Source organism: Scyliorhinus canicula, chromosome 2 (genome assembly GCF_902713615.1).
Source record: "Scyliorhinus canicula chromosome 2, sScyCan1.1, whole genome shotgun sequence".
Taxonomy (NCBI): Eukaryota; Metazoa; Chordata; class Chondrichthyes; order Carcharhiniformes; family Scyliorhinidae; genus Scyliorhinus; species Scyliorhinus canicula.
The window spans coordinates 82018680-82044395 of NC_052147.1; the positions used below are offsets into that span (position 1 = coordinate 82018680).

The 25716-nt window shown below is 48.0% G+C and overlaps 1 protein-coding gene across 2 annotated transcripts in view; it reads right to left on the reverse strand.

Moving 5' to 3' along the window:
- The window catches only part of ap4s1 (adaptor related protein complex 4 subunit sigma 1), a 58470-nt gene that overhangs the window by 13622 nt on the left and 19132 nt on the right, over nucleotides 1-25716 (reverse strand). For both annotated transcript variants that reach the window (XM_038781443.1, XM_038781448.1), the window contains exons 2-4: nucleotides 24098-24295; nucleotides 15589-15675; nucleotides 1265-1333 (exon numbers count right to left, since the gene is read on the reverse strand). In XM_038781443.1, coding sequence (XP_038637371.1) covers nucleotides 1265-1333; nucleotides 15589-15675; nucleotides 24098-24235 — 294 coding nt within the window. In that variant the 5' untranslated portion in view covers nucleotides 24236-24295. The remainder of the gene's footprint in view (nucleotides 1-1264; nucleotides 1334-15588; nucleotides 15676-24097; nucleotides 24296-25716) is intronic.

Sequence of the window (25716 nt, forward strand, 5' to 3'; positions counted from 1 at the left end):
TTAATGTAGAGTGGGAAAGCTCCAGGACCGGGTGGCTATCCCATTGAGTTTTTTTAAATGTTCGCAGATCAGCACGCCCCTTTCCTTCTATCTATGTCTGAGGAATCATTGCAACTTAGTTGCCCATCTTCCTCTCTTCAGCTAGCATCTATTCCACTGTTGCTTAAGAAGGATATGAATCAAGACGGCATGGTAGCACAGTGGTTAGCACTGCTGCCTACAGCGCTGAGGATCCGGGTTCGATCCCGGCCCTGGGTCACTGTCCTTGTGGAGTTTGCACATTCTCCCCATGTCTGTGTAGGTCTCAGCCCCACATCCCAAAGATGTGCATGGTGGGTGGATTGGCCATGCTAAATTGCCCCTTAACTGAGGGTACTCGTAAATTTATTTTAAAAATGGATATAGATCCTACTTAGTGTGGATCATACAGGCCCATCTCGCTTCATCATGCACATGTAAAATTGCTGGCTACCGGAACCTCCAACAACCACTCCTGCCCCTGTTCTATCCACGTCTCCGCAATGGCCACAACATCGTAGCCCCAGGTACCAATCCATGCTTCAAGCACACCAACCTAATTCCTCATGCTCCTCACATTGAAGTAGACACACTTCAAACCACCTTCATATTGGATATTCTGAATTCTCTCTCTGTGTCCCTGAACAGGCGTCGGAGTGTGGCGACTAGGGGCTTTTCAGAATAACTTCATTGCAGTGTTAATGTAAGCCTACTTGTGACAATAAAGATTATTATTATTAATAGTTTAAAGATGTGGTTAGATGGATTGGTTATACTAAATTGCCCCTTAGTGTCCAAAGCTGTGCGGTTTAGGTGGGGTTACAGGGTTGCAGGGATAGGGTGGGAGCCTGGTGCTCTATCAGACGGACGATGCAGACTCGATGGGCTGAATTGCTCCCTTCTGCGCTGTAGGGATCCTATAATTCATATCCAGCAATTTAAATTGACACTATGCCACTTTCGTCCTAATTGTTTTCTCACCTAGCTCCATTCTTTGACAGTTTGCCTTTATAAAATTGAATCAGAATAAAATGTAAGTTGTCAGAAGGATACAATATTTCCAGGAATAAAAATAATTTTGAGAGACTACTTGGTTACATACTTGACTCAGTTCAGTGCTGTGGCCTGATTTCTTTTACCGTTTTCAAGATCCTTTAATATCCCAGTGAGATATGCCAGTACACCACCATTTAACAGAATTAATTGTGCAAATCACACTATTAATGAATGTTGTTTATTAACTCACCACTCTACTGAAGTATTTGTCCAAAACCTCGACAAAATTATGTATAAGTTCATACACTGCCAGTTCATTCTGAAAGCAGAAATAGAAGTTATTTGTCTGTATTACTTGTAATTCAATGTTATCAATAATCTGGAATGGCAGCCAGTCCATTTGGGACTGAAGGGTTCTTTCATAGGAATATGAAGAGCTCGGATGGAACTGCATGATTTGTGGATAAAAGGGAAAAAGCAGAGAGTAGGAGTAAATGGATGTTTCTTGAAATGATGAGTTGTGGCCAGTGGTGTGCCCCAGATACTTTTCCTTTCTGTTAATATATGGCAAAAGCCAGCGTTTATTACACATCACTAGTTGCCCTCATTTTGAACCATTGTAGTTTATGTGGTGAAAGTGCTCCCCACTTTAATGCTTGTTATTTTTTGTAACAGTTTTGATGTAACTGAGTGCCTGTTAAGCCACTTCAGAGAGCAGTTAACAGTCAACCAAGTTGATGCGGGATGGAAGTCCCATATAGTCCAGATCCTACAAAGATAGCAGATTTCCTTCTCTGAAGGACACGAGTGGGTGGCTGTTTTTTACGGTAATCTGACAGCTTCATTTACGGGTACTAGTTATTTATTTCTAGATTTTAAAAAAACAATTTAAATTCTCAAATGGCCAAGGTAGGATTTGAACTTGCATCCTCTGGATAAATGATGTGGATATGGGAATGCTGGCACTAAAATCTGATGGCACAAATTTAAGAAGCTTCAGGGTAACACAAGACAGGCGCAGACTGGGCAAGTTACAAGGCAAATGAACTTCAACATTGACAAATGTGAAGTAATGTATTTTGGAATAAATGGACATCCAATCCAAATGGGAATTTAGAGTACCCAATTCTTTGTTTTCCAATTGAGGGACAATTTAGCATGACCAATCCACCAATCCTGCACATGTCTTTGGTTTGTGGGGGTGAGACTTACGCAGACAAGGGGAGAATGCAAACTCCACACAGACAGTGACCCGGGTCCTGAGAGTCATGAGGCAGCAGTGCTAACCACTGCACCACCTTGCCACCCCAAAATGGTAAAATTGTTAACTGATTGTTCGAAAGATGTGGGATATACATTTAAACAGGTCATCAAAATCAGACCTGAAGCTGGAAAAAGTCACAAAAAGGGCAAGTGCGATTTTGTATTTTGATATAGAGCATTTAATACAAAACAAGGAGATAATAAATCCATACAAGATATTGGTTATATCTCAGTTGGAGCACCTGTTGAGTTTGGGCATCTCTTCAGAAAATATATTGTAGCCATGGAAAAGATGTGACATGGTATTTAAATAGGAAAATACCAGGGAAGAGTGAATATATATTTTTTATTTTTCCAATTAAGGGCCAATGTAGTATGGCCAAATCACCTACCCTGCACATCTTTGGGTTGTGGAGCGAGACCCACGCAGGCACAGGGAGAATGCACAAACTCCACACGCACAGTGACCCGGGCTGGGATCGAAGCCGGGTCCTCAGTGACGTGAGGCAGCAGTGCAAACCACTGCGCCACTGTACCACCAGGGAAGAATGAATCTGAATAATATTCCTAGAAAAACTAGAAATGAATTCATTAGAGCAGAGAAGGTTGGTGTGGGGTGAGATATCATAGAATTTACAGTGCAGAAGGAGGCCATTCGGCCCATCGAGTCTGCACCGGCTCTTGGAAAGAGCACCCTACCCAAGGTTAACACCTCCACCCTATCCCCATAACCCAGTAACCCCACCCAACACTAATTTTGGACACTAAGGGCAATTTATCATGGCCAATCCACCTAACCTGCACATCTTTGGACTATGGGAGGAAACCAGAGCACCCGGAGGAAACCCACGCACACACGGGGAGGATGTGCAGACTCCGCACAGACAATGACCCAAGCCGGAATCGAACCTGGGACCCTGGAGCTGTGAAGCGATTGTGCTATCCACAATGCTACCGTGCTGCCCCTGATCTAATGATCTAAATGAAACTAAAATGAGATCATTAATGCAAATAGATATAGAAATCAAGAGTCAAATACAACACCCAATAAAGATTTAATAAACATCTGAGAAATGAAAAATGTCAAAAGGGTATGAAAAAATGAAAAATGAAAATCGCTTATTGTCACGAGTAGGCTTCAATGAAGTTACTGTGAAAAGCCACATTCCGGCGCCTGTCCGGGGAGGCTGGTACGGGTATGTAGAAGAAACAAGGAAATGTGAATGGAATAAATAACTTTAATGTGGAACTAACTGTTGGCAGACACTATGGGCTGAACAGTTTCCTATCATGATAAAATTGTTATTTTCCATAAAATGACTGCTTTTTACAATATAATTTTGTCATTTAGATTTGATGCAAGAATATTCAATGATAGAACAGGGTTAGTCACTCTTCTCTGTTGCATACTTTGTTTTATAAATTGGCACTAAGGTCTGAAAGCTCTCACTGTTCCAGGTCTTATCTCATGTCATGTGCTCTCCACAAAGGCAGGTCCTAGGCCCATTGTTTGCATGATGCTTCATCCCGAGCAGATTTTCTTGGCAGTTTTTGTCAGCATTGGTTTCCATTCTAGAGGCATGGCATGGCAGTAGGTTCCAATCTACCTCAGCTGGAATTTGGTGTTAATCAGAACCACACACTAGCCTTCTAGCCTACTGAACTAACCGGCCCCATAGGCTTTACCTACCTTACTGCGTATTATTGTATCTACAATTCCAGTAGTAGAAGGTTTGGTGCACACAGGATTAATGTGGTACTGAGTATCGTACTGCCCACAGTGATGCAAGAATGGATATGACTCAGAACCAGAGAAGTGATCCAAACATGTATACTCTACTGCATATATGTATACAGTTGAGTTGTTAATAAACTGAAAACTACGATGCCTACTTCATGCTGTCCTAAAGAGGGTTCTGCAATAACCAATCGATTACAGCTTCTATATGAAAGACACAAATTAGTTTTAGACTTACACTTTCTAGATTAAATATGGCACCTCAAGAATGGAAACTTCACAGAAGGTAAAATATATTGGCATTAATCAATTATACAGTTTAAAGACTGTTGAATTTTGAGAGTAGGTTAAATGCATAAATGCTCCTCAGACACCCACGTTTCCTCAAACTTTCAGATCTGTGCATCAAACTGCCCTTAGATTTAAGCCCACAATAGTGGCCACAGATCAGACTCCCAAATGTAACCCTAACCCTCCAATAGAGCGTTTTTGCGGTTCTCGTAACATTCCATCTTGAATTTTGGGTGTAGCAAGAAACAAAGTTATTTTTTGATCTGTAAATTTCAGTTCTTTTGACCATTAGAAAAAAAACAAATCCTGTTCCTTTTAATGTGTTTATGTCAAAGTTTCCCCGATTAGTAAGCAGGGGCTCAAAGAAATGGTTAGCCTGTATTGGAAGACTGGTGTTAATTAATGATCCCTCAGTATTGGAAGATTGGCTGCAGAAGTAGCAGTTTCTGAACTAGAAGGCTAGTACCAGTACTCCATTATTCATATTACTTTGATTCTAATTCCAGTTGTAATAACTCATTGATTATGAAGTTCAAGTATCTACTAGGTGCGCAAGTTCAATGCAAAAAATGAATTCTAGGCTACCGGTGGCGGCCATGGAGTAGGAGGTCCCACATTTGGTAGCTCCCGCTCGTGATGGACCTTTTGGACCTTTTCCCCTGACTTTTTTCGAATTTTATTTGAAAAGTCGGGAGCGGATGGGACAGTGAGAATCCCACACCAGTATATGGAGACATGGACCAGAAGTGGTCGTATAAGAAGGAAAAATAGAGCAGAGAAAGCACGTGGAAAACCCACAGCACGGAAAAACATGGCGGAGGTGCAGGGTACTGGCTCACCGGCCCAGTGGTCAATGGAGAAGCTGGTGAAATTTATTCAGGAGGGTTTCGCCAGGCAAAAGAAGGAAGGTCTAGACCCGATCAAGGAATCGATCGACAGGATGGAGCAGGGGTTGGAAGCCCACGGTTAGGCGATCCAGAAGGTTGGGGAGAAAGTGGTCGAGCACGAGAAATGCCCAACTGCGCTGGATTTACGATGAGGGATCAGCAGAAAAGGCTGCAGGAGAAGGTGGAGGACCTGGAGAACAGGTCCCGTCGACAGAACTTGAGGATCGTCGGCCTCCCTGAGGGCTGCGAGGGAACGGACGCAAGGGCCTATGTGGCGAATATGTTCGAGCAGTTAATGGTTGATGGGGCGTTTGCTCGATCCTTGGAAGTGGATAGAACACAGAGAACGCTTGCGAGGAGACCGCTTGTGAACGAACCGCCAAGGACGATGGTGGTGCGAATGCACCGGTTCCTGGATAAGGAACTGATTTTGCTGTGAGCCAAGCAGACACGGAGCTGCAAGTAGGAGAACAGCGAGCTGCGCATCATCCATGACCTGGATCTGGCCAAAGGAAGAGCGGGATTAAACCGAGTAAAAGAATGTGAAGTTTGGGCTGCTGTATCCAGCTCGTTTATGGGTAACTTTTGAAGATCAGGAACTCTATTTTGAGTCGCTGGATGAGGCGATGGACTTTATTATAAGTAAAGGGCTGGCAGGTGACAGAGGACACTGAATTCTTGGGACGGGTAATGCTGTATCGATTTTGTTAAAGTAATTCTTCTTTTGAACTGTATGTGAAATGTTTTTTGTATTGATTCTTGGGCTGTTGCTCAGTTTTTTAAGTTAACCTGGTGCTGGTGGGGGAAGGGTGGATGGATCTTCTTTCTCTTTTCTTTGTGTTTGGTTGGAACTGTGTTTTTTGAATATGTATGTCCGGGGGGGGGGGGGGGGGGGGGGGGGGGTACGGACGGGACACAATAGTGAGTAGGATGTTTGGCGCCATGGGGGGGGGAGCTACCAGGCTAGCTGGGTGGGCTAGCTCATGGAAGCGCAGTGGGGGGTGAGCAGATGATAAGTTTGTTGAAGGGGGTTGGAATTGTTGTGTTGTTAATGGGGGGGCGGGGGGGGATTGCTCTGCTGACAGGGGAGGGATTGTTTCTGGGAGACAAATGGGAGGTCGAGGACAGAGGGTGCCGACGGGCGGTCCAGTGGGATGCTGGCCTAAGAAGGGTGGGTGGGGGGGGGGGTGTGGAGGAGGCTGGTCAGGTGGAACGTTACAGGGCTGATTGGGCCGGTTAAGAGGGCTCGCATGTTCACGCATTTGAGGGGATTGAAGGCGGGCGTGGCAATGCTACAGGAGTCACACCTGAGGGTAACAGATCAAGACCAGATTGAGGAGGGGTGGGTCGGGCAGCTATTTCACTCGGGCTTGGACTCTAAGACTAGGGGGGTTGCGATCTTAAACTTGTGTTATTTGAGGCGGAGTAAATAGTTGCGGATATGGGGGGTCAGGTATATCATGGTCAGCCGTCGAGCTCAAAGACAGGGCGGGTGCCAGAAATGGCGAAGGAACTAAAGGGGTTCATAGAGCAGATGGGTGGGGTAGACCCTTGGCGGTTTGGTCGGCCAAGTGCGCAGTTTTCTTTCTTTTCGCATGTACATAAAATATACTCCCGGATCGTTTTTTTAATCATGAACAGGGCTCTACCGGCGGGGGTGGTTGATACCGAGTATTTGGCCATGTTGGACCATGCCCAACATTGGGTGGATTTACAGGTGTGCAAGGAGGGGGATTTGACGTTGGACTGTTAGCGGACAAGGGGGTGTGCGGGTGTGTGAGGGAGTCCATCCAGAACTATCTGGACATAAACGACACGGGGGAAGTCTCAGCAGCAATGGTTTGGGAAGTGCTGAAGGCAGTGGTTGGAGGGGAGCTAATATCGATACTGGCCCACAGGAGAAAGGTGGAAGGAGCAGAGATAGATAGGTTGGTTGGGGAAATACTCCAAGTAGACAGGAGATACGCGGAGGCCCCGGAGGCAGGGTTATTGAAGGAGCAGTGGAAGCTACAGATGGAGTTTGGTCTGTTGTCGACGGGGAAGGTGGTGGAGCAGCTGAGGAAGGCGAGGGGGGCGGTATACAAGTATGGAAACAAGGCCAGCTGCTTGCACACCAGCTAAGGAAAAGGTAGGCGGCCAGGGAGATAGATAGAGTGAAGGACAGAGCTGGAAGCACGGTCTTGGACCCAGCGGGGGTGAACGGAATGTTTAAGGAGTTTTACAGCCGGCTATATGGGAGGGGATGAGGTAGTTCCTGGGTGAGTTGAAGTTTCCGAAGGTGGAGGAAGGGTTGGTGGATGGGCTGGGAGCAAGGGGTTCTTCCCGCGACAATGTCACAGGCGTCGATCTCCTGAAGCAGGAGAAGGGCCCTGAGCTATGCGGGTCATACAGGCCAATCTCCCTATTGAATGTTGATGCCAAACTGTTGGCTAAAATCTTGGCCTCAAGGATAGAAGATTGTGTCCCAGAGGTGATAGGGGAGGACCAGATGGGGTTTGTTAAGGTCAGACAGTTTTTTTTAATAAATTTAGAATACCCAATTCATTTTTCCAATTAAGGGGCAATTTAGTGAGGCCAATCCACCTACTCTGCACATCTTTGGGTTGTGGGGGCGAAACCCACGCAAACACGGGGAGAATGTGCAAACTCCACACAGACAGTGACCCAGAGCCGGGATTCGAACCTGGGACCTCGGCGCCGTGAGGCAACAGGGCTAACCCACTGCGCCACCGTGCTGCCCTAGGTCAGACAGTTAACGGCCAACGTTAGAAGGCTCTTAAACGTTATCACGATGCCCCCAAAGGTGAGGGAGGTGGAAGTAGTGGTCGCAATGGATGCAGAAAAGACCTTCGACCAGGTGGAATGGAACTATTTGTGGGAGGTGTTGGGGCGGTTCAAGTTTGGGCGGCGCTTTATTGGTTGGTGTGGTGATCCTCGCCTGAGTGTGTACAGAAGGGACTGATGGGACATGGAAGTACCACCAGTGGGCAGCGCGGGGACATATAAGAGGAACGCCGAAGGCCCGCCTTCGCCCACTGGAACCGGAGGGTTGAAGAGGCAAGGTGTGGAAGTTAACTCTGGGGCTTCAAGTCTTTTGGGCCTAGTTGCAGACTATTGAAGCAGCATATTCTCAAGTGCAATTCTGTAATTTATTGTGGGGCACAATAAATCATCCGTTAACCTAAAGACGACTTCGAGCATTCTTTCAAGAAGCATAACATGGTACAGGAGTGGCTTCTCTGAACAGAAGGAACCAGCGCTACCAGCAAAAGAAACAGCAACAGGCAGGTCGCCAGACTTTGCAGCCTCTCAACTCCAGACGACTTTCTGCAACGATGGCACACACGCTAATTCCAGCGCCAATGAGAACTACAGGTAATCTACATTCCAACTGGAAAATGTTTAAACAACAGTTTGAGGTGTGCTTGTTAGCTCAGGACTTCCATACAGCCACCGATGAAAGAAAAATTGCACTTTTGCTCGCTTCGGGTGGCCAGCAGGTGGTAGACACATATAACTCTTTCACATATGCTGATACTGAAGACAAAACTAAGTATCACGTGGTAATCGCGAAATTTGATGAACACTGTAAGTCTCAATCCAATGAGATCATTGAAAGATTCACCCTGCGTAACAGAGTCCAAAAACACGGGGAGACTATCTCCCACTTTGTGACAGAACTACGCTTGCTGGCACAAGGCTGCAACTTCGGTGATTTAGCAAACTCACTCATTAGAGATCAGCTAATCTACGGTCTTGCTGATGGAAATCTAAGAGAATCACTAATACTACAAAACGATTTAACACTTAAAACTACCATAGATAAATGCTTGTTACATGAGCAGAAAAAGCAGCAGGTACAGGAGTTATTTGAAAAGCATTCATTGCAAGACACTCACCACGAGGCAGATATAAAGATGGTGGCTTCCCCTCACAGGTCGTCTCTTCCGTTCTCCAGGCCGTCTCTTCCGTTCTCCGGCCCGTCTGCGCATGCGCACCGTCCTGAAAGACGCGATCCCGGAAGTGATCGGTACGCGCATGCGCACTACTCGCAATACCGGCCCTGGAATGAAAACCGCACTGCGCATGCACGAACGCAACATACGCATGACGTCATGACGTGTCATTATTGCGGCTCCTCCCACTTAAAAGGGCAATGTCCTGCTCAAGGAAAAAGGTGCAGAAAATGTTCAAAAATGAATCACTTCGCCTCCCAATGTCAGTCTACAGCAAAATATCACTCATCAATGCAACGGCACGGAAACATGAAGGTCCGCACAGTTGATGTCATGAACACTCAGGCACCCGAAGACAATTGTTCCGACCATGAGGAATTCAACTCCTGGGAGCACACGTACAGCATTGGAATTATTAATGCCACAGCGGAACCACAGGACCTGACGACAAAACCTCGACACGTGCATGCCATCAACTCTGCAAGCGAATGGACTGCCACGGTGCACGTAAATGACTTCCCCATCACGTTCAAACTGGACACGGGAGCCTCAGCAAACTTGCTGACGAGCAAAGATCTCGCATCCGTCCCAGGGACGCACGAGGTGTTACCTGCAGCATGCAAGCTCACTGACTACAACGGAAACCAGATCATCTCAAAGGGATCATGCCACCTACGAGTTGCCAACCAAACAGTCATAACAGAACTCCGATTTGAAATTGTAGAGGACAAAAGGTCCTCACTGCTAGGTGCTCAAGCCTGCAAGGATTTGCGGCTAATTCAACGGATCTTCATGAACACGGCTGCAGCATCACGCATTGCCGAGAACATACAGCTGCTACTCAGCGACTACCCTGACGTCTTCTTGGGCATGGGTACACTGCCCTATACGTACAAAATCCTGCTCAAACAGAATGTCATACCGGTCATTCATGCCCCACGGAGGGTGCCGGCTCCATTGCGGGACAAGTTAAAAGCCGAACTTCAACGTCTCCAAACTCAAGGTGTCATCTCAAGAGTCACACAGCCGACTGACTGGGTCAGCTCGCTGGTGTGCGTCAAGAAGCCGTCTGGTGAACTCCGGATCTGTCTAGATCCCAAAGACTTGAATAAGAACATTCGCAGGGAACACTACCCTATTCCCAAGCGCGAGGAGATAACGAGCGAAATGGCACAAGCTCGCATCTTCACCAAACTGGATGCATCGCAGGGGTTCTGGCAAATGCAGCTCGATGAGTCCAGCCGCCTGCTGTGCACCTTCAACACGCCGTTTGGAAGGTACTGCTATAATCGGATGCCCTTCGGCATCATATCTGCATCCGAAATATTTCACAGAATTATGGAGCAGATGGTAGAAGGCATCGAAGGCGTCCGTGTCTATGTGGATGACATCATAATATGGTCCACGACAGAGGAAGACCATATTGCGAGGGTGAAGCAAGTCTTCCAGCGGATCCACCATTTTGGACTGAAGCTCAACCAAGCCAAGTGCACTTTCGCACAGTCCTCTCTGACCTTCCTGTGCGACACAATATCAGAGCACGGGGTGAAGCCGGACGTTGAGAAGATCGCTGCGATTCAGGGCATGCAGCGACCACAGGACAAGAAAGCGGTTCTAAGGTTCCTGGGATTCGTCAACTTCCTTGGTAAATTCATACCGAACCTAGCAGCACGGACGACGGCGTTGAGGAACGTGACAAGGAAGGACACGGAGTTTGCCTGGACCCAAGATCACCAAGATGAATGGGATGATCTGAGACACCAGTTGATGGCAGCTCCAACGCTCGCATTTTTTGACCCGGCAAAACCTACCAAGATCTCCACTGACGCCAGTCAATATGGAATTGGTGCTGTGCTCCTACAACAGAACGACCAGTCGGACTGGGTCCCAGTGGCTTACGCTTCACGAGCGATGACTGCCACAGAGTGCAGGTATGCACAGATAGAAAAGGAGTGCCTAGGGCTAATCACAGGTGTGACCAAATTCCACCACTATGTGTACGGTCTCCCCACTTTTCTCGTGGAAACGGATCATAGGCCGCTGGTCAATATCATCGACAAGGACCTAAATGATATGACACCGCGCCTACAACGCATGATGATGAAGTTGCGAAGGTACGACTTCACGCTGGTCTACACCCCTGGCAAGGACCTTGTGATAGCTGACACATTATCACGAGCCATGGACGCTGATAACCCGCCACCGGCTTCCATCAGTGATGTGGAAGCTCATGCACAGTGGTGCAAGGAGACGCTCCCGGCAACGGACGAAAGGCTACAGCAAATTCGTCAGGCGACACAGGAGGACGCTACCCTTCCACCCTACCACCTCCTTCAAGTCTTATACAACCTCCAACATGGCTGGCCAAAGGGGCGGTGCCCACAGTTCCAAAACGTCAGGACTGAACTATCCGTGGTCGATGGCATTATACTGCGAAACGACAGAATCGTCATTCCAATGGCTCTCCGGGAGGACATCCTCCACAGGATTCACAAGGGGCACCTTGGTGCCGAAAAGTGCAAAAGGAGAGCACGACAATCTGTTTACTGGCCAGGGACACGTGCCAAAGACATCGACCGGCACAATGCAAGGAGCCACTGCAGCAGCATGAGATGGCCACGTCACCATGGGACAAAGTGGGCATTGACTTGTTCCACTCCATGGGCCGCAACTATGTTCTGATCATTGACTACTACTCCAACTTTCCGGAAGTCCTGCAACTCCCGGATCTCACAGCCGCAGCCGTCATCAAGGCCTGCAAAGAAACTTTCTCCAGGCATGGCATCCCACGGACGGTCATGTCCGACAATGGTCCTTGTTTTGCCAGCTGGGAGTGGACGGACTTCGCCAAGCATTACAATTTCAAGCATATAACGTCGAGTCCACACTTTCCGCAATCAAATGGCAGGGTGGAGAAAGGTGTCCACATAGTTAAACAACTCATCAGCAAGGCTGCGGACTCAAAATCCGACGTACACTTGGCCCTCTTGTCGTACCGTTCGTCACCTTTGAGCTCGGGACTATCACCAGCTCAGATGCTTTTCAACAGGGATGTGCGGACAACATTACCAGCGCTACAATTCACCAATCCTGATCACTCGCCTGTCCTGGATAAAATGCGTCACCAACGTCAAGTGCAAAAGCAGCACTATGACCAGCAGGCCAAGGTACTGCAACCGTTGGCCATCAACGACACGGTGAGGTTGCGAAACCCGGCTGGGGGCTGGTCCAAAATGGCGGTGGTCCTCCGCCAAATATCGCCACGGTCCTACATCGTGCGGTCGGACGATGGAACAATGGTTCGACGAAATCGGCGAGACCTTCTGAAAGTTACACCTCGTCCACGGGTCTTTCCGACACTCGATCTGCAGGACACGCTGGATCTACAGGACGCTGTCATACATCATCCTGACACTCCAGCAGCAGATGTCCACATGGACACAGACGACCCTGGATCTCCATGCCCACTCAGGAGGTCTACCCGGATCAGACGTGCACCTGACCGTCTGAACCTGTGAACATGGACTGACAAATGCATTGCCCTGCCCTGTTGTGTATATATAAACCTAACTGTTTACATTTGTGTTTTGTTACAGCTCTGCAACTACGAAAAAAAAAAGAAAAAAAAGAGTGAAAAAGGGGGATGTGGTGATCCTCGCCTGAGTGTGTACAGAAGGGACTGATGGGACATGGAAGTACCACCAGGGGGCAGCGCGGGGACATATAAGAGGAACGCCGAAGGCCCGCCTTCGCCCACTGGAACCGGAGGGTTGAAGAGGCAAGGTGTGGAAGTTAACTCTGGGGCTTCAAGTCTTTTGGGCCTAGTTGCAGACTATTGAAGCAGCATATTCTCAAGTGCAATTCTGTAATTTATTGTGGGGCACAATAAATCATCCGTTAACCTAAAGACGACTTCGAGCATTCTTTCAAGAAGCATAACAGTTGGGTCCGGTTGTTGTACCAGGCAGCGGTGGTACAACCGGTCCGAACGAATCGGTTGAAGTCGGAATATTTTAAATTGCATTGGGGATCTAGACAGGGATGCCCTCTCTCCCCACTGCTGCTCACTTTGGCCATAGAGCCACTGAGACAGAGTAGAGACGGCATCATGTCAGGGCACAAGTTTGGGGGCATTGGTAACGGCAACTCTGCCGTTCTCTCCGGCCCGGTACTCCACAAGCCCAGTGGTAGTGGTGGCCCTGAGAGTCTGGGGGCAGTGGAGGAAGCATATGAGAGTGAAGGGAGTATCGGTCTGGGCTCCAAATCGGCAATAACCATTGGTTTGTACCGGGACGGCAGGATGGGGGTTTCGGAGATGGCAGAGAGCAGGGATTGAGAGGATGGGGGATCTATTTATAGATGGGAGCATCCCCTGTTTGCAGGATTTGGAGGAGAAATTTGAATTGCCAGCAGGAAATGGATTCAGATAACTGCAGGTACGGGATTTTTTGCGAAGGCAGGTTTCGACCTTTCCACTCCTACCGGCACAGGGGATACAGGACAGGGTAGTTTCCAGAACGGGGGTGGGAGAGGGGAAGGTTTCGGATATTTATAAAGAACTCATGGAGTCAGAGGAAACCCAGACAGAGGAGCTAAAGCGCAAATGGGAAGATGAGCTGGGGGGGAAGATAGCGGCAGGTTTTTGGTTGGATGCATTAAGCAGAGTCAACACGTCCTCATTATGTGCCAGGCTCAGCCTCATTCAGTTTAAGGTCATTCACCGGGCACACATGACGGTGACCCAGATGAGCAAGTTTTTATTGGACAGGTGTGCGAGATGTTCGGGAGGGCCAGCAAACCATGTCAATATGTTTTGGGCATGTCCGAAGCTTAGGGCATTTTGGCAGGGATTTGCGGATGCCATGTCCATGGTGTTAAAAACAAGGGTGGTGCCGAGTCCAGAGGTGACGACGTTTGGAGTGTCAGAGGACCCGGGAGTCCAGGGAGTGAGAGAGGCTGATGTCTTGGCCTTTGCCTCCTTGGTAGCCCGGAGACGGATATTGCTAGCGTGGAGGGACTCAAAACCCCCGAATTCAGAGATCTGGTTTAGTGATATGGCTTGGTTTCCCAGACTTGAGAAAATAAAGTTCGCTCTAAGAGGTTCAATACTAGGGTTTGTCCGTAGGGGGGGTAATTATATTATTCTGTAATCTCTGTAATAAAGTGTTTTTCAAAAATAAAGAATTCTAATTATGAATTCAGCCTCTCTTCGTGATTGGTGGCCTTATGGTACAACGGGAGTATCCCCAACTCTGTCCAAAGCTCAGGGTTCAAGTCCCAATTCAGGACTTGATGACCATGGAAGGTTTGTCCATATCCGTTAAATTTGAATTTGATTTATTGTCACGTGTACCATGGTACAGTGAAACAATCCAGACAGATCATTCCATACATGAAAAAACATAGGACATACATAAATACACAACGTAAATCCAGAGGCACAGGTGAGCATACGTAGAGAAGATGCGTGGAGAGATCGGTTCAGTCCATAAGTGGGTCATTCAGGAGTTTGGTAGCAGTGGGGAAGAAGCTGTTTTTGAACCTCTTAGTGCGTGTTCTCAGACTTCTGTATCTCCTGCCCTTCTAATAATGCAAGAGCAGTAGTGTCTCCTGGTCAACCATGCTTGATGCGGAATAGTACCCTAAGCCATAGACTCTAGGGACCTGTTCCAGGAAAAACTAGTTATGGAAACAGACAAAAACACATGGTTTGTTTGCCTTGTAGATCAACTGATGTGGGAAAGTTTCTGTGGTATTAGTGGGTCTGCACAACAGCAGAATTATGAGAAAATGGCTGTTGTCATTTCACTGCAGTGTACTTTAATAAGATCAGGGCCGGGATTCTCCGCTTCTCGGCGGGGCGGGGGGTCCTGGCGTGATGGAGTGGCGTGAACCACTCCGGCATTGGGCCGCCCCTTAGGGGCCAAGCCCTCACCTTGAGGGGCTATGCCCGCGCCGGAGTGGTTGGCGCTCCGCCGGCTGGCGTGAACGGCCTTTGGTGCCATGCCAGCCGGGGCCGAAAGGACTTCGCCGGCCGGCGTAAGTCCGCGCATGCGCCGGGGCATCAGCTGACGTCATCCCCGCACATGCGCAGGGGAGGGGGTCACTTCCTCCTCCGCCATGGTGAAGACCATGGCAAGGCGGAAGGAAAAGAATGCCCCCACGGCACGGGGGGGGGCGGGGGGCCCCCGTCGCATCTCTGGTGGCGGAGAATTCGGGACACGGCGGGGGCAGGATTGTCGCCGTCAAGCAAGTCAGCAAAATATGTTTGACGCAAATACAATGTTACATGTGACACTAAGTTCACCAGAACTATTTTGTATATTTTTAAAAACAAATTTAAAGTACCCAATTTTGTTATCCATGCTGAAATGTGGGCATGTATATTAAAAATATGCATAAGAATACAGGTCCAGTGAGAATGGGAAATACTGCTTACCTCTGCATCATCAATCCCAATCACAACAAAGAGTGCAGCATACTGACGATACACCAGCTTAATATCCTTGTATTCAACAAAGGAACACTAGGGGCAGAACGAGAAGCATTTTTAGAAGCTGCATAATTTCAATTTGTCACTTTGTTTTGTAAATTGGATTCTAATAATTTTCCACACTTAAAAAAAGTTTTAAAATTATTTTGCTTACATAAAACATTCGGCATCGAGTCTGCACCGACCCACTTAAGCCCTCACTTCCACCCTACCCCATAACCCAATAACCCCTCCCTGACCTTTTTGGTCACTAAAGGCAATTTATCATGGCGAATCCACCTAACCTGCATGTCTTTGGACTGTGGGAGGAAACCGGAGCACCCGAGGGAAACACACGCAGACACTGGGAGAACGTGCAGACTCCACACAGACAGTGACCCAGCGGGGAATCAAACCTGGGACCCTGGTGCTGTGAAGCCACAGTGCTACCATGCTGCCCGTAGGCATTTTATTCCATCAGAATCACAGAATAACATGGCGCAGAAGAGGCCCTTCCCCCATCCAGTCTGCACCTAAGCATGAAAAACATTTGACCTGCCTACCTAATCCCATAGTCTTTAATGTTATGACGTGCTAAGTGCTCATCCATGTACTACTTTTAAAATTAATTTAGAGTACCCAATTATTTTTTTTCCAATTCAGGGGTAATTTTGCGTGGCCAATCCACCGAGCCTGCACATCTTTGTGTTGTGAACATAGAACAGTACAGCACAGAACAGGCCCTTCGGCCCTCGATGTTGTGCCGAGCAATGATCACCCTTCTCAAACCCACCCTATACCCGTAACCCAACAACCCCCCCCCCCCCCCCCCTTAACCTTACTTTTTAGGACACTACGGGCAATTTATCATGGCTAATCCACCTAACCCGCACATCTTTGGACTGTGGGAGGAAACTGGAGCACCCGGAGGAAACCCACGCACACACGGGGAGGACGTGCAGACTCCGCACAGACAGTGACCCAGCCGGGAACCGAACCTGGGACCCTGGTGCTGTGAAGCATTTATGCTAACCACCATGCTACCGTGCTGCCCCTGCGTGAAGGCGAGACCCACGCAGACACTGGGAGAATGTGCAAACTCCACACAGACAGTGTTCCTGGGTTGGGATCGGATCTGAGACCTCAGTGCCGTGAGGCAGCTGTGCTAACCACTGCGTCACCCTTCCGTGTACTTTTTAAAGGATGTCAGGCAACCTGCCTCTACCACCCTCGGAGGCAGTGCATTCCAGACCGTCACCATCCTCTGGGTAAAAATTGTTTTTCTCAAATCCCCCCTTAAACTCCTATCGTCAAATACTTTTGTCACCTGCAATTTTCCAAGCAAAATAATTGGCTGGCAATGTGATGCCAAGTCTCAGAAATGCTGTTCCAAAGTGGGTTATGAAGCATTAGGCTGATCAAGCGCAAGTTTTTTCTTGCCTTACGGAACACATCAATTTTTAATTTGTTGAAAGACTATTTGATGCTGCGACTATTTTACTAATCCCAATTTCTCCGGTAAACAATCTTCTTATGTAAACCCTCAAATAAAAGCAAAGTACACTGGATGCTGGAAATCGGAAATGAAAACAGAAAGTGCTGGAAAAGCTCAGCTGGTCAGGTAGCATCTGTGGAGCGAGAAGCAGAGTTAACATTGAGGCTCATAGGGCAGCACGGTGGCACAGTGGTTAGCACTGCTGCCTCATGGTGCTGAGGTCCCAGGTTCGATCTTGGCTCTGGGTCACTGTCCATGTGGAGTTTGCACATTCTCCCCGTGTTTGCATGGGTTTCGCCCCCACAACCCAAAAAGATGTGCAGAGTAGGTGGTTTGGCCACGATAAATTGCCCCTTAATTGAAAAAAACGAATTGGGTACTCTAAATTTATAAAAAAAGAAAATTGGGAAAAAACATTGAGTCATATGATCCTTCGACAGAACCCTAGTGATAAACCCCAATGTAATTTTACCTCACTTAATAATAATAGTTATATCAATATGGTACATCAGGACAAAAGATTTAGCAGCAGAAGTGGCCCATTTGGAATCCCAAGCCAACTTTACAATTGAATAGTACAATGGCTGATCTGATTGTGGCCTTAACTCCACTTTCTTGCCTGTCCCCTGACGTGTTGGGCAGGCTGGGTCGATGTGGACTGCACTTGATGCAGTGTAGCAAGAGACAGACTTCCAACACTTGATGAGATGCAATACGATTTTATTTAACATCTAAACTATTATACATGTTCAACTGTGGGTTGACACTATGCTGACTTGACTGGAGACCTGATACTAACCTGACCAGACTTACTAGCTACCACATGGTGTTTGCACTGGCTAGCCCATGAACTCTGACTGTCTCAGAGGCTGGGTCCCGAGAGAGCGGGAAAAATTGGTGCCCTGTGGCTTTATAGCGGTCGTGTCCCGTCTGGTGATTGGCTGCTGTGTTCTGTGTGCTTACTGGTCATCCTGTGTGTCAATCACTGCCTGTCTGCACTCCATTACATACATAGATGTATATTATGACATCTCCTCCCCTTATTTTTTATATTGTTTGTGTTCAGATAATAAATATTAAGGTGCATGTGCGTGTATATGTGCGTGACTATATACAGAATATGCTAAAATTAACTTATATACATAGGAAGGTGTCGCTAGCGCAGATATAGGGCAGATGAAACGGTAAAAACGATATTTACAGAAGTCAAAACGATGAGGTAACAAAACTGTGCAAAAGTTCAGTCTTTAAGTTTAGTCTTTGTGGCAGGCGACGAATTCTGGTTGACCGAACGAGCACTTGGCCCTGTTGAGTTGGAGGCCATGCTCGTAGATTCTATGGAATACCTGCTTGAGGCGATCGATGTGTTCTTGAGGAGTTGTGGATCAGAATATGACTTTGTCAACATACACGCGCACCCCCTCGATACCCTCCATCATCTGTTCCATGATGCGGTGAAATACCTCTGAGGCAGAGATGATGCCAAAAGGCATCCGGTTGCAGCAGTAGCGACCGAACGGAGTATTGAATGTGCACAGCTTGTGACTGGATGCGTCCAGCTGTATTTGCCAGAACCCCTTGGAGGCGTCCAGCTTCGTAAAAAATTTGGCATGAGCCATCTCGCTGCTCAACTCTTCTCGTTTTGGTATCGGTAATGTTCCCTCATGATGTTGTGGTTTAGATCCTTGGGGTCGATGCAGATTCGAAGCTCCCCTGACGGCTTCTTGAGCAGACCATGGAGCTGACCCAGTCGGTGGGTTCTGTGACCTTTGATATGATGCCCTGGTCCTGGAGGTCCTGCAACTGCTGCTTGAGGCGGTCCTTGAGGGGTGCCGGCACCCGACGTGGTGCGTGAACCACAGGGGTGGCGTTTGGTTTGAGCAGGATTTTGTATCGGTATGGGAGTGTGCCCATTCCGTCGAACACGCTGTGGTACTGCGTGATGGTGTCACCAATTGCAGCCTGGAAGTTTTCATCAGGTGAGGCCGTCACCTGTGAGGATGACATGGTGTGGACTCGCTGAAGCAGGTTCAGGAGTTTGCAGGCCCGAGCACTGAGCAGGGATGCTCTGTCAGGTCCTACGATCTCAAATCGCAGTGTCGCTTTAAATTACTTATTGGAAACTCCGAGTTGCATGAGCCACTGGCAGCAATGGCATTGCCATTGTAGTCAAGGAGCTGGCAGGCCGGTGGAAGAACGCTTGCTCTGACGCGGATGGTGTCGAGATCGGATTTCGAGGTGAGGTTCGCCGCTGCGCCGGTGTCCAGTTTGAACCGGATGCGAACTTTGTTGACTGTGAGGACAGCACACCACTCGTCGTCGGGATCCACGCTGAGGATCGCGAGGTGCTTCACTATCTTGGAGCGAGACAGCGCATGCTTCGTAATGATGCCCACCTAGTATGGGGATTTGAGGCACTCAGCATCAGGATCTGTTGGGCTGTCGGAGTCTGGCATGGCCTGCTGTATTGAACGGACGCTTCTGCGCCGTGGCTGGGATTGCTGGATGCTGGGCAGTGGAGCAGATCCGCAAAGGGCTGCGTAGTGGCCAAGCTTGCTGCACTGTAGACACTGTTGCGATTTTGCCGGACATTGCGGCTTTAAATGGGTGGAGCCACACTTATTTGTTCTACTGTGGGCAACGCATTCCATAATGATACTTGGAACCACACTGATCACATTGATTAATCATTCACCGTGCATTTCTCAGGTTTAAGTATCTGTGGGTACCATCCCAGACCTGCTTTTTGCTTTCACTCTTAAATTGGTTGAAAGTACAGCCATCACCAGACTGCCCATCAATATCTTTGTACTGGAATCAGTGTCTAATGTCAATCTTGAAACTCAGCCACTATTGAATCTCCCATCTTTTGCTTTATCATGGAGTTGCCAACATTCAAGAAAAAATTGCTGAAAATTACTATCCTCCCAGACATTTTTTTTGGGTAGCAGCCATTAGGCCTAAATAGAGACTTTACTTTGGAATTGAACGCCTGTCAATATGAAAAGTTTATCGACGTGAGGAATGCGTACACAATCAAGTAACTTAAATGTAAAGTTCAAGTTTCTTCAGTCTCTTGTACCATCTGTCAAAGTCCATTCCATATTCCACCGTGGACTGATCATTTATATTCTGAAATTCGTCAAAGACTGACCAAGCTTCATATGCTTCCGGTAAGTCACCCTTTCAGTAGAATTTAATTAAAAACTGTAACAGAAAGTTCAGTTCTTCTTCATTATCCAAATAATTCACACACCACTCTAAAAACACTCCTAATTTTACCCTTTGCTGGTAATGATAAAGCAAAGCCATACAGTGCTTCTTTCGGGATAATGAAGTAACCTGTGTCCACATCTCAATTTCAGTTTTCCATTGCTCATATGGCTCCACTTCTGAGAAAATTGGTGTGTAAAGAAAACCTGACATTTTGCATCTGCTTTCTGCCACCCTGTAACTTAAATTTGCCAGCACCAGTATACTTCTTTTCCTTCAGAGAGTAGACACAAAAACCTTCTTTTTCACACAACCAATTACCAAAGCTTAATGTTCATCCTCTGCTACCAATTGTATATGGTGGAGGAATAATGCAGCAGCTTGTCTTTCACCTTTAGCAAGTTTATTCTTCAAATAGCTGAGTAGGGTTACAACTTCCTTATGGTTCTCTCCACACCCAACTGTTGCTGCAGTAACTATTTGCACTCTTGTTAAAGTTTTTCCAATTAAGGGACAATTTAGCATGGCCAATCCACCTACCCTACACATCTTTTTGGGGTGTGAGGGTGAGTCCCACGCAGACAGGGGGAGAGTGTGCAAATTCCACAAGGACAGTGTCCCAGGATCGCATCCGGATCCTTGGCGCCGTGAGGCAGCAGTGCTAACCACTGCACCACCATGCCGCTCTCTCTGTTTACACTCTTGATCCATTGCTCACTACATGTCCTCAGCAATCGAATTGGCTTAAGAAGACCTGCTGTTATATGTGGCGGACCCAGAGGGGGGGAATGCCGGGGGTGATGGAACTGTTAGCGGAATTTGGGGGCTTCTCGGGCTATAAGCTGAACTTAGGAAAGAACGAGGTATTTGTAGTGCACCCGGGAGATCAGGAGGAGGGAATTGGGAGGCTCCCCTTCAGGAGGGCAGTGAAGAGTTTCAGGTACCTGGGGGTGCAGGTGGCCAGGAGTTGGGGGGCTCTTCATAAGCTTAACTTCACCAGACTAGTGGAACAGATGGAGGAGGAATTTAAAAGGTGGGACATGGTGCCGCTATCGCTGGCGGGCAAAGTGCAATCCGTCAAAATGACGGTTCTCCCGAGGTTCTTGTTCCTCTTCCAGTGCTTGCCCATCTTTATCCCTAGGGCCTTTTTTAAAAGGGTGACCAGCAGCATCATGGGATTTGTTTGGGCGCATGGCACCCCGAGGGTGAAGAGGGTCTTCTTGGAGCGGAGTAGGGATGGGGGGGGGCTGGCGTTGCCCAACCTCTCGGGGTATTACTGGGCGGCCAACGTGTCGATGGTGCGTAAGTGGGTGATGGAGGGGGAGGGGGCAGCATGGAAACGGATGGAGAGAGCGTCCTGTGGGGATACAAGCCTGGGGGCCCTGGTAACGGCGCCGTGGCCGCTCCCTCCCACGAGGTATACCACGAGTCCGGTGGTGGCGGCTACCCTCAAGATTTGGGGGCAGTGGAGGCGACATAGGGGAGAAGTGGGGGGCTCGATGGAGGCTCCGTTAAGGGGGAACCATAGGTTCGTCCCGGGGAACATGGATGGGGGATTTCGGGGATGGTATAGAGCGGGCATTAGACAGCTGAAGGACCTGTTTATCGACGGAAGGTTTGCGAGCCTGGGGGAGTTGGAAGAGAAATTTGGGCTCCCGCCGGGAAACATGTTTAGATATCTGCAGGTAAAGGCATTTGCTAGACGGCAGGTGGAGGGATTCCCTGTGCTCCCCGCGAAGGGGGTGAGTGACAGGGTGCTCTCGGGGGTCTGGGTCGGGGAGGGGAAGATATCCGATATCTACAAGCTTATGCAGGAGAAGGAAGAGGCGTCAGTAGAGGAGCTGAAAACGAAGTGGGAGGGGGAACTGGGGAACAGATCGAAGACGGGACATGGGCTGATGCCCTGGAGAGGGTAAATTCTTCCTCCTCGTGTGCGCGGCTTAGCCTCATCCAATTCAAGGTGCTGCATAGGGCCCACATGACTGGGACGAGGATGAATAGGTTCTTTGGGGGTGAAGATAGGTGTGCCAGGTGCTCGGGGAGTCCAGCGAACCATGCCCATATGTTCTGGGCATGCCCGGCATTGGAGGAGTTCTGGAAGGGGGTGCCGAGGACGGTGTCAAGGGTGGTGGGATCCAGGGTCAAGCCAGGATGGGGACTCGCGATCTTTGGGGTTGGGGTAGAGCCGGGAGTGCAGGAGGTGAAAGAGGCCGGTGTGCTGGCCTTTGCGTCCCTAGTAGCCCGGCGAAGGATTTTGCTACAGTGGAAGGACGCGAGGCCCCCAAGCGTGGAGACCTGGATCAATGACATGGCGGGCTTTATTAAGCTTGAGAAGGTTAAATTCGCCCTGAGAGGATCGGTGCAAGGGTTCTTTAAACGGTGGCAACCTTTCCTCGACTTTCTGGCTCAACGATAGGGTACTGGGACAGTAGCAGCAGCAACCCGGGGGGGGGGGGGGGGGGGGGGGGGGGGGGAGGGGGGGGGGGGGGCGTTGATTATGTTAGCTTATTTTATTTAAATTTGATTTATCTAATTTTAATTTATTGTTAATATCTCTTGTTTGAGGGGGGGGGTGGGGGAATGTGATACATGTGATGTTACGGTATGGGGGGAATTGTGGGTGTTATGGGGCTGTTAGTTGCATATTACTGTTTTTTGCTATACTTTTTGTTATATTTTCTGCAAAAAATTCCAATAAAAAAAAAAAAAAAGAATTGGCTTAAGAAGGTATTTGTTAAAGGATACATCAAGACATTGACGTATTACCTTTAGACTCTGCGGGCACGATTGAACGGCCACGCTGCGGCGCCATAGCAGCGCGCTGCAGTGCTAGGTGGCCGATAGAAGCCAGGAGACCCCGCAATCGGGATCTACCAGGCTCGCAACACCTCGTGAGATCGCGTAGATCTCGGGAGACTTTGCAATATAAATCCCGCCCATTGTGGGCGGCATCACTTTTTGGCAAATCTGTATATTAGAATGGGACAGCTAGCCTCGCTCTAATATGCAGTTTACCGAGACGCTGGGATCCATTCCCTTCGCATCAGAGTCCTTGGGCGAGCGCCGTTCAGTATTGGTCTCCACAAACGGGACCTTCAGAACGACACTTGTAGGGGTCTCCCAGGGGATCGGAGGACCCCCGCTGCATGACTTTGGGAAGGGTGGTACCAATGCACTGGTGGTGCCACTTGGGCACCCTGGCAATGCCAGCCAAACACCCTGGTAGTGCCATCTGGGTGCTAGCCTGGCACTGCCAAGGTGCACAGGTTGGCATTTTTCACACGGTGGCAATCAGGCCAGGATGCCCCAAGTGGGTGTTGGAGAGGGTGCGGGGATCCCCTCATAGTGAGTTGGGGTATAAGGGGCTGGGGGGCACAGAGGGGGTCCGGACCACCAGATATCGAGACACCATTTATAAATGGCGACCTGATCTCTCGCTACACTCAGGAGTTCCGGCACGTGGAGCTCGTCAGTGCAGAAACGGGACTATGTGCGGCTTCGGCTGTGTGTTCCCGGATGAGGCCCTCTATCTAACCCGATTGCAGTTCAATAGCGTTGTGTTTCTTGGCATTGCGAGCATCGGGAAACATGCGGCTAAACGCGCTCATTATGGGACTTTGTTCTCATTTAGTTAAATCCTATGTCTTTATCACAATTTTCTTTCCATTTTTGTATTGTCAGCAAAAAAAAATATATATTTTTTAACAAAGGTTCATTCATTATACCAAGAAAACTTCACTAACTTTGATAAAGTATTAAGGCTTTTACCTGGTCTTTTGTTCGTGGGAGGCAATTCTTAATAATATCAATTTCCAACAATGTTCTTTTGTGGATTTCCACGGGTTCATAATACCTGGAGAGTCTTATTTGCCCTTGTTTGTTCACCAAGAGGAAAAACTTAATCATATTAGTAACCTCTGAACCAAGGTAAATGGTATTCCTCTTTATTTTTCTTTCACAGTATTTCTGAAAAAAGCAACAAGATATTATAGGTTATTAAATTTATCCTCAGAATTAGAAACAAACCTCAACTCTAAAAACAAGGGGCTGGATTATATGGTTTCCAGTGGGGTTAAGGGAGACAGAAAGGGAAGTGCGCAGCCCACTCATTCCATCCCCACTATTTCAGTACATCGCATCAAGCATTTGTAGCACGGGGGCAGCACGGTAGCACAGTGATTAACACAGTTGCTTCACAGCTCCAGGGTCCCAGGTTTGATTCTGGCATGTGCGGAGTCTGCAAGTTTTCCCCGTGTCTGCGTGGGTTTCCTCTGGATGCTCCAGTTTCCTCCCACAGTCCAAAGATGGGAAGGTAGATGGATTGGCCATGATAAATTGCCCTTAGTGTCCAAAACATGTTAGGTAGGGTACTGGGTTACGGCGATGGGGTGGAGGTGTGGGTTTAAGTGGGGTGCTCGTTCCAAGGGCCGGGGCAGACTCAAAGGGCCGAATGGCCTCCTTCTTCACTATAAATTCTATGATTGGCCGGTCAGTTAGCGGCTGGTTGGTGGAATGCCAGCCTATTAGCATTCTGCAGGGGTGTCTATGCCCATCAAGAGTCTAGTGCAGAATGAACAGTGGGAGAAGGGTTAGGTTGTGAAACAGAATTGGTTCAGGCCATCAATTTATTCACCCCATTCCGCTTGACTCTTCTTAATTGTTATGTCATTCTATAAAAACTGAATAAATAAAAGTCTACCAACAGCCTAACAGCGCCACCTTCTGCTATAGACCCTGCTCCTAAATCTAGCCAGTGTTCCATTTTCAGGCTATTTAACACCCCCTTGCATTGCCTCCTCATACCTGGCATAACTCACTCCCCATGTTTTTCCCTGAGTGACGAGCAAAAAATCAAATGGGCAATGAAATGCTGCATTCAACTGGCCTTTGAACAGCTCAATATCTTGTTGAGACCGGCGGGATGACACTGGATTGCTGACCGAATATCATCGTACCAATTTGCAGCTGTAAAATCCTGCCCAAGATTTTCAATTTGCTAATAAATGTTATAAATTGTAAAGTTGAAAAATTACTATTAGAATTACTGCTAAAGATACATTATCATTTATAATTTTTTTTGTTGTGATTCTGATTTACAGTGTAAATAAGAAAAATTCAACTCAATAACTAACCAGGGCTAGTGTCAAGTGATGTGCCTATTGAACTGCAATTTTGTTCTCTGCTTTTTTGCTGCAGCTCCTCAATACCAATAAAGATGTTTTGCGGCAGAAATATCCCTTTATCAGACACAAAGCTAACTTTGAAGGTTTCAGAGGGTTTTAGTTAAGTTAGTGGCGTGGTAACACACTGTGACTTTTGCGATACTGTAGCAGAGATTGAGTCCTCACTCCTGCCCCTGAAGTTCTACAGCCACAGAGTTGGGTGGC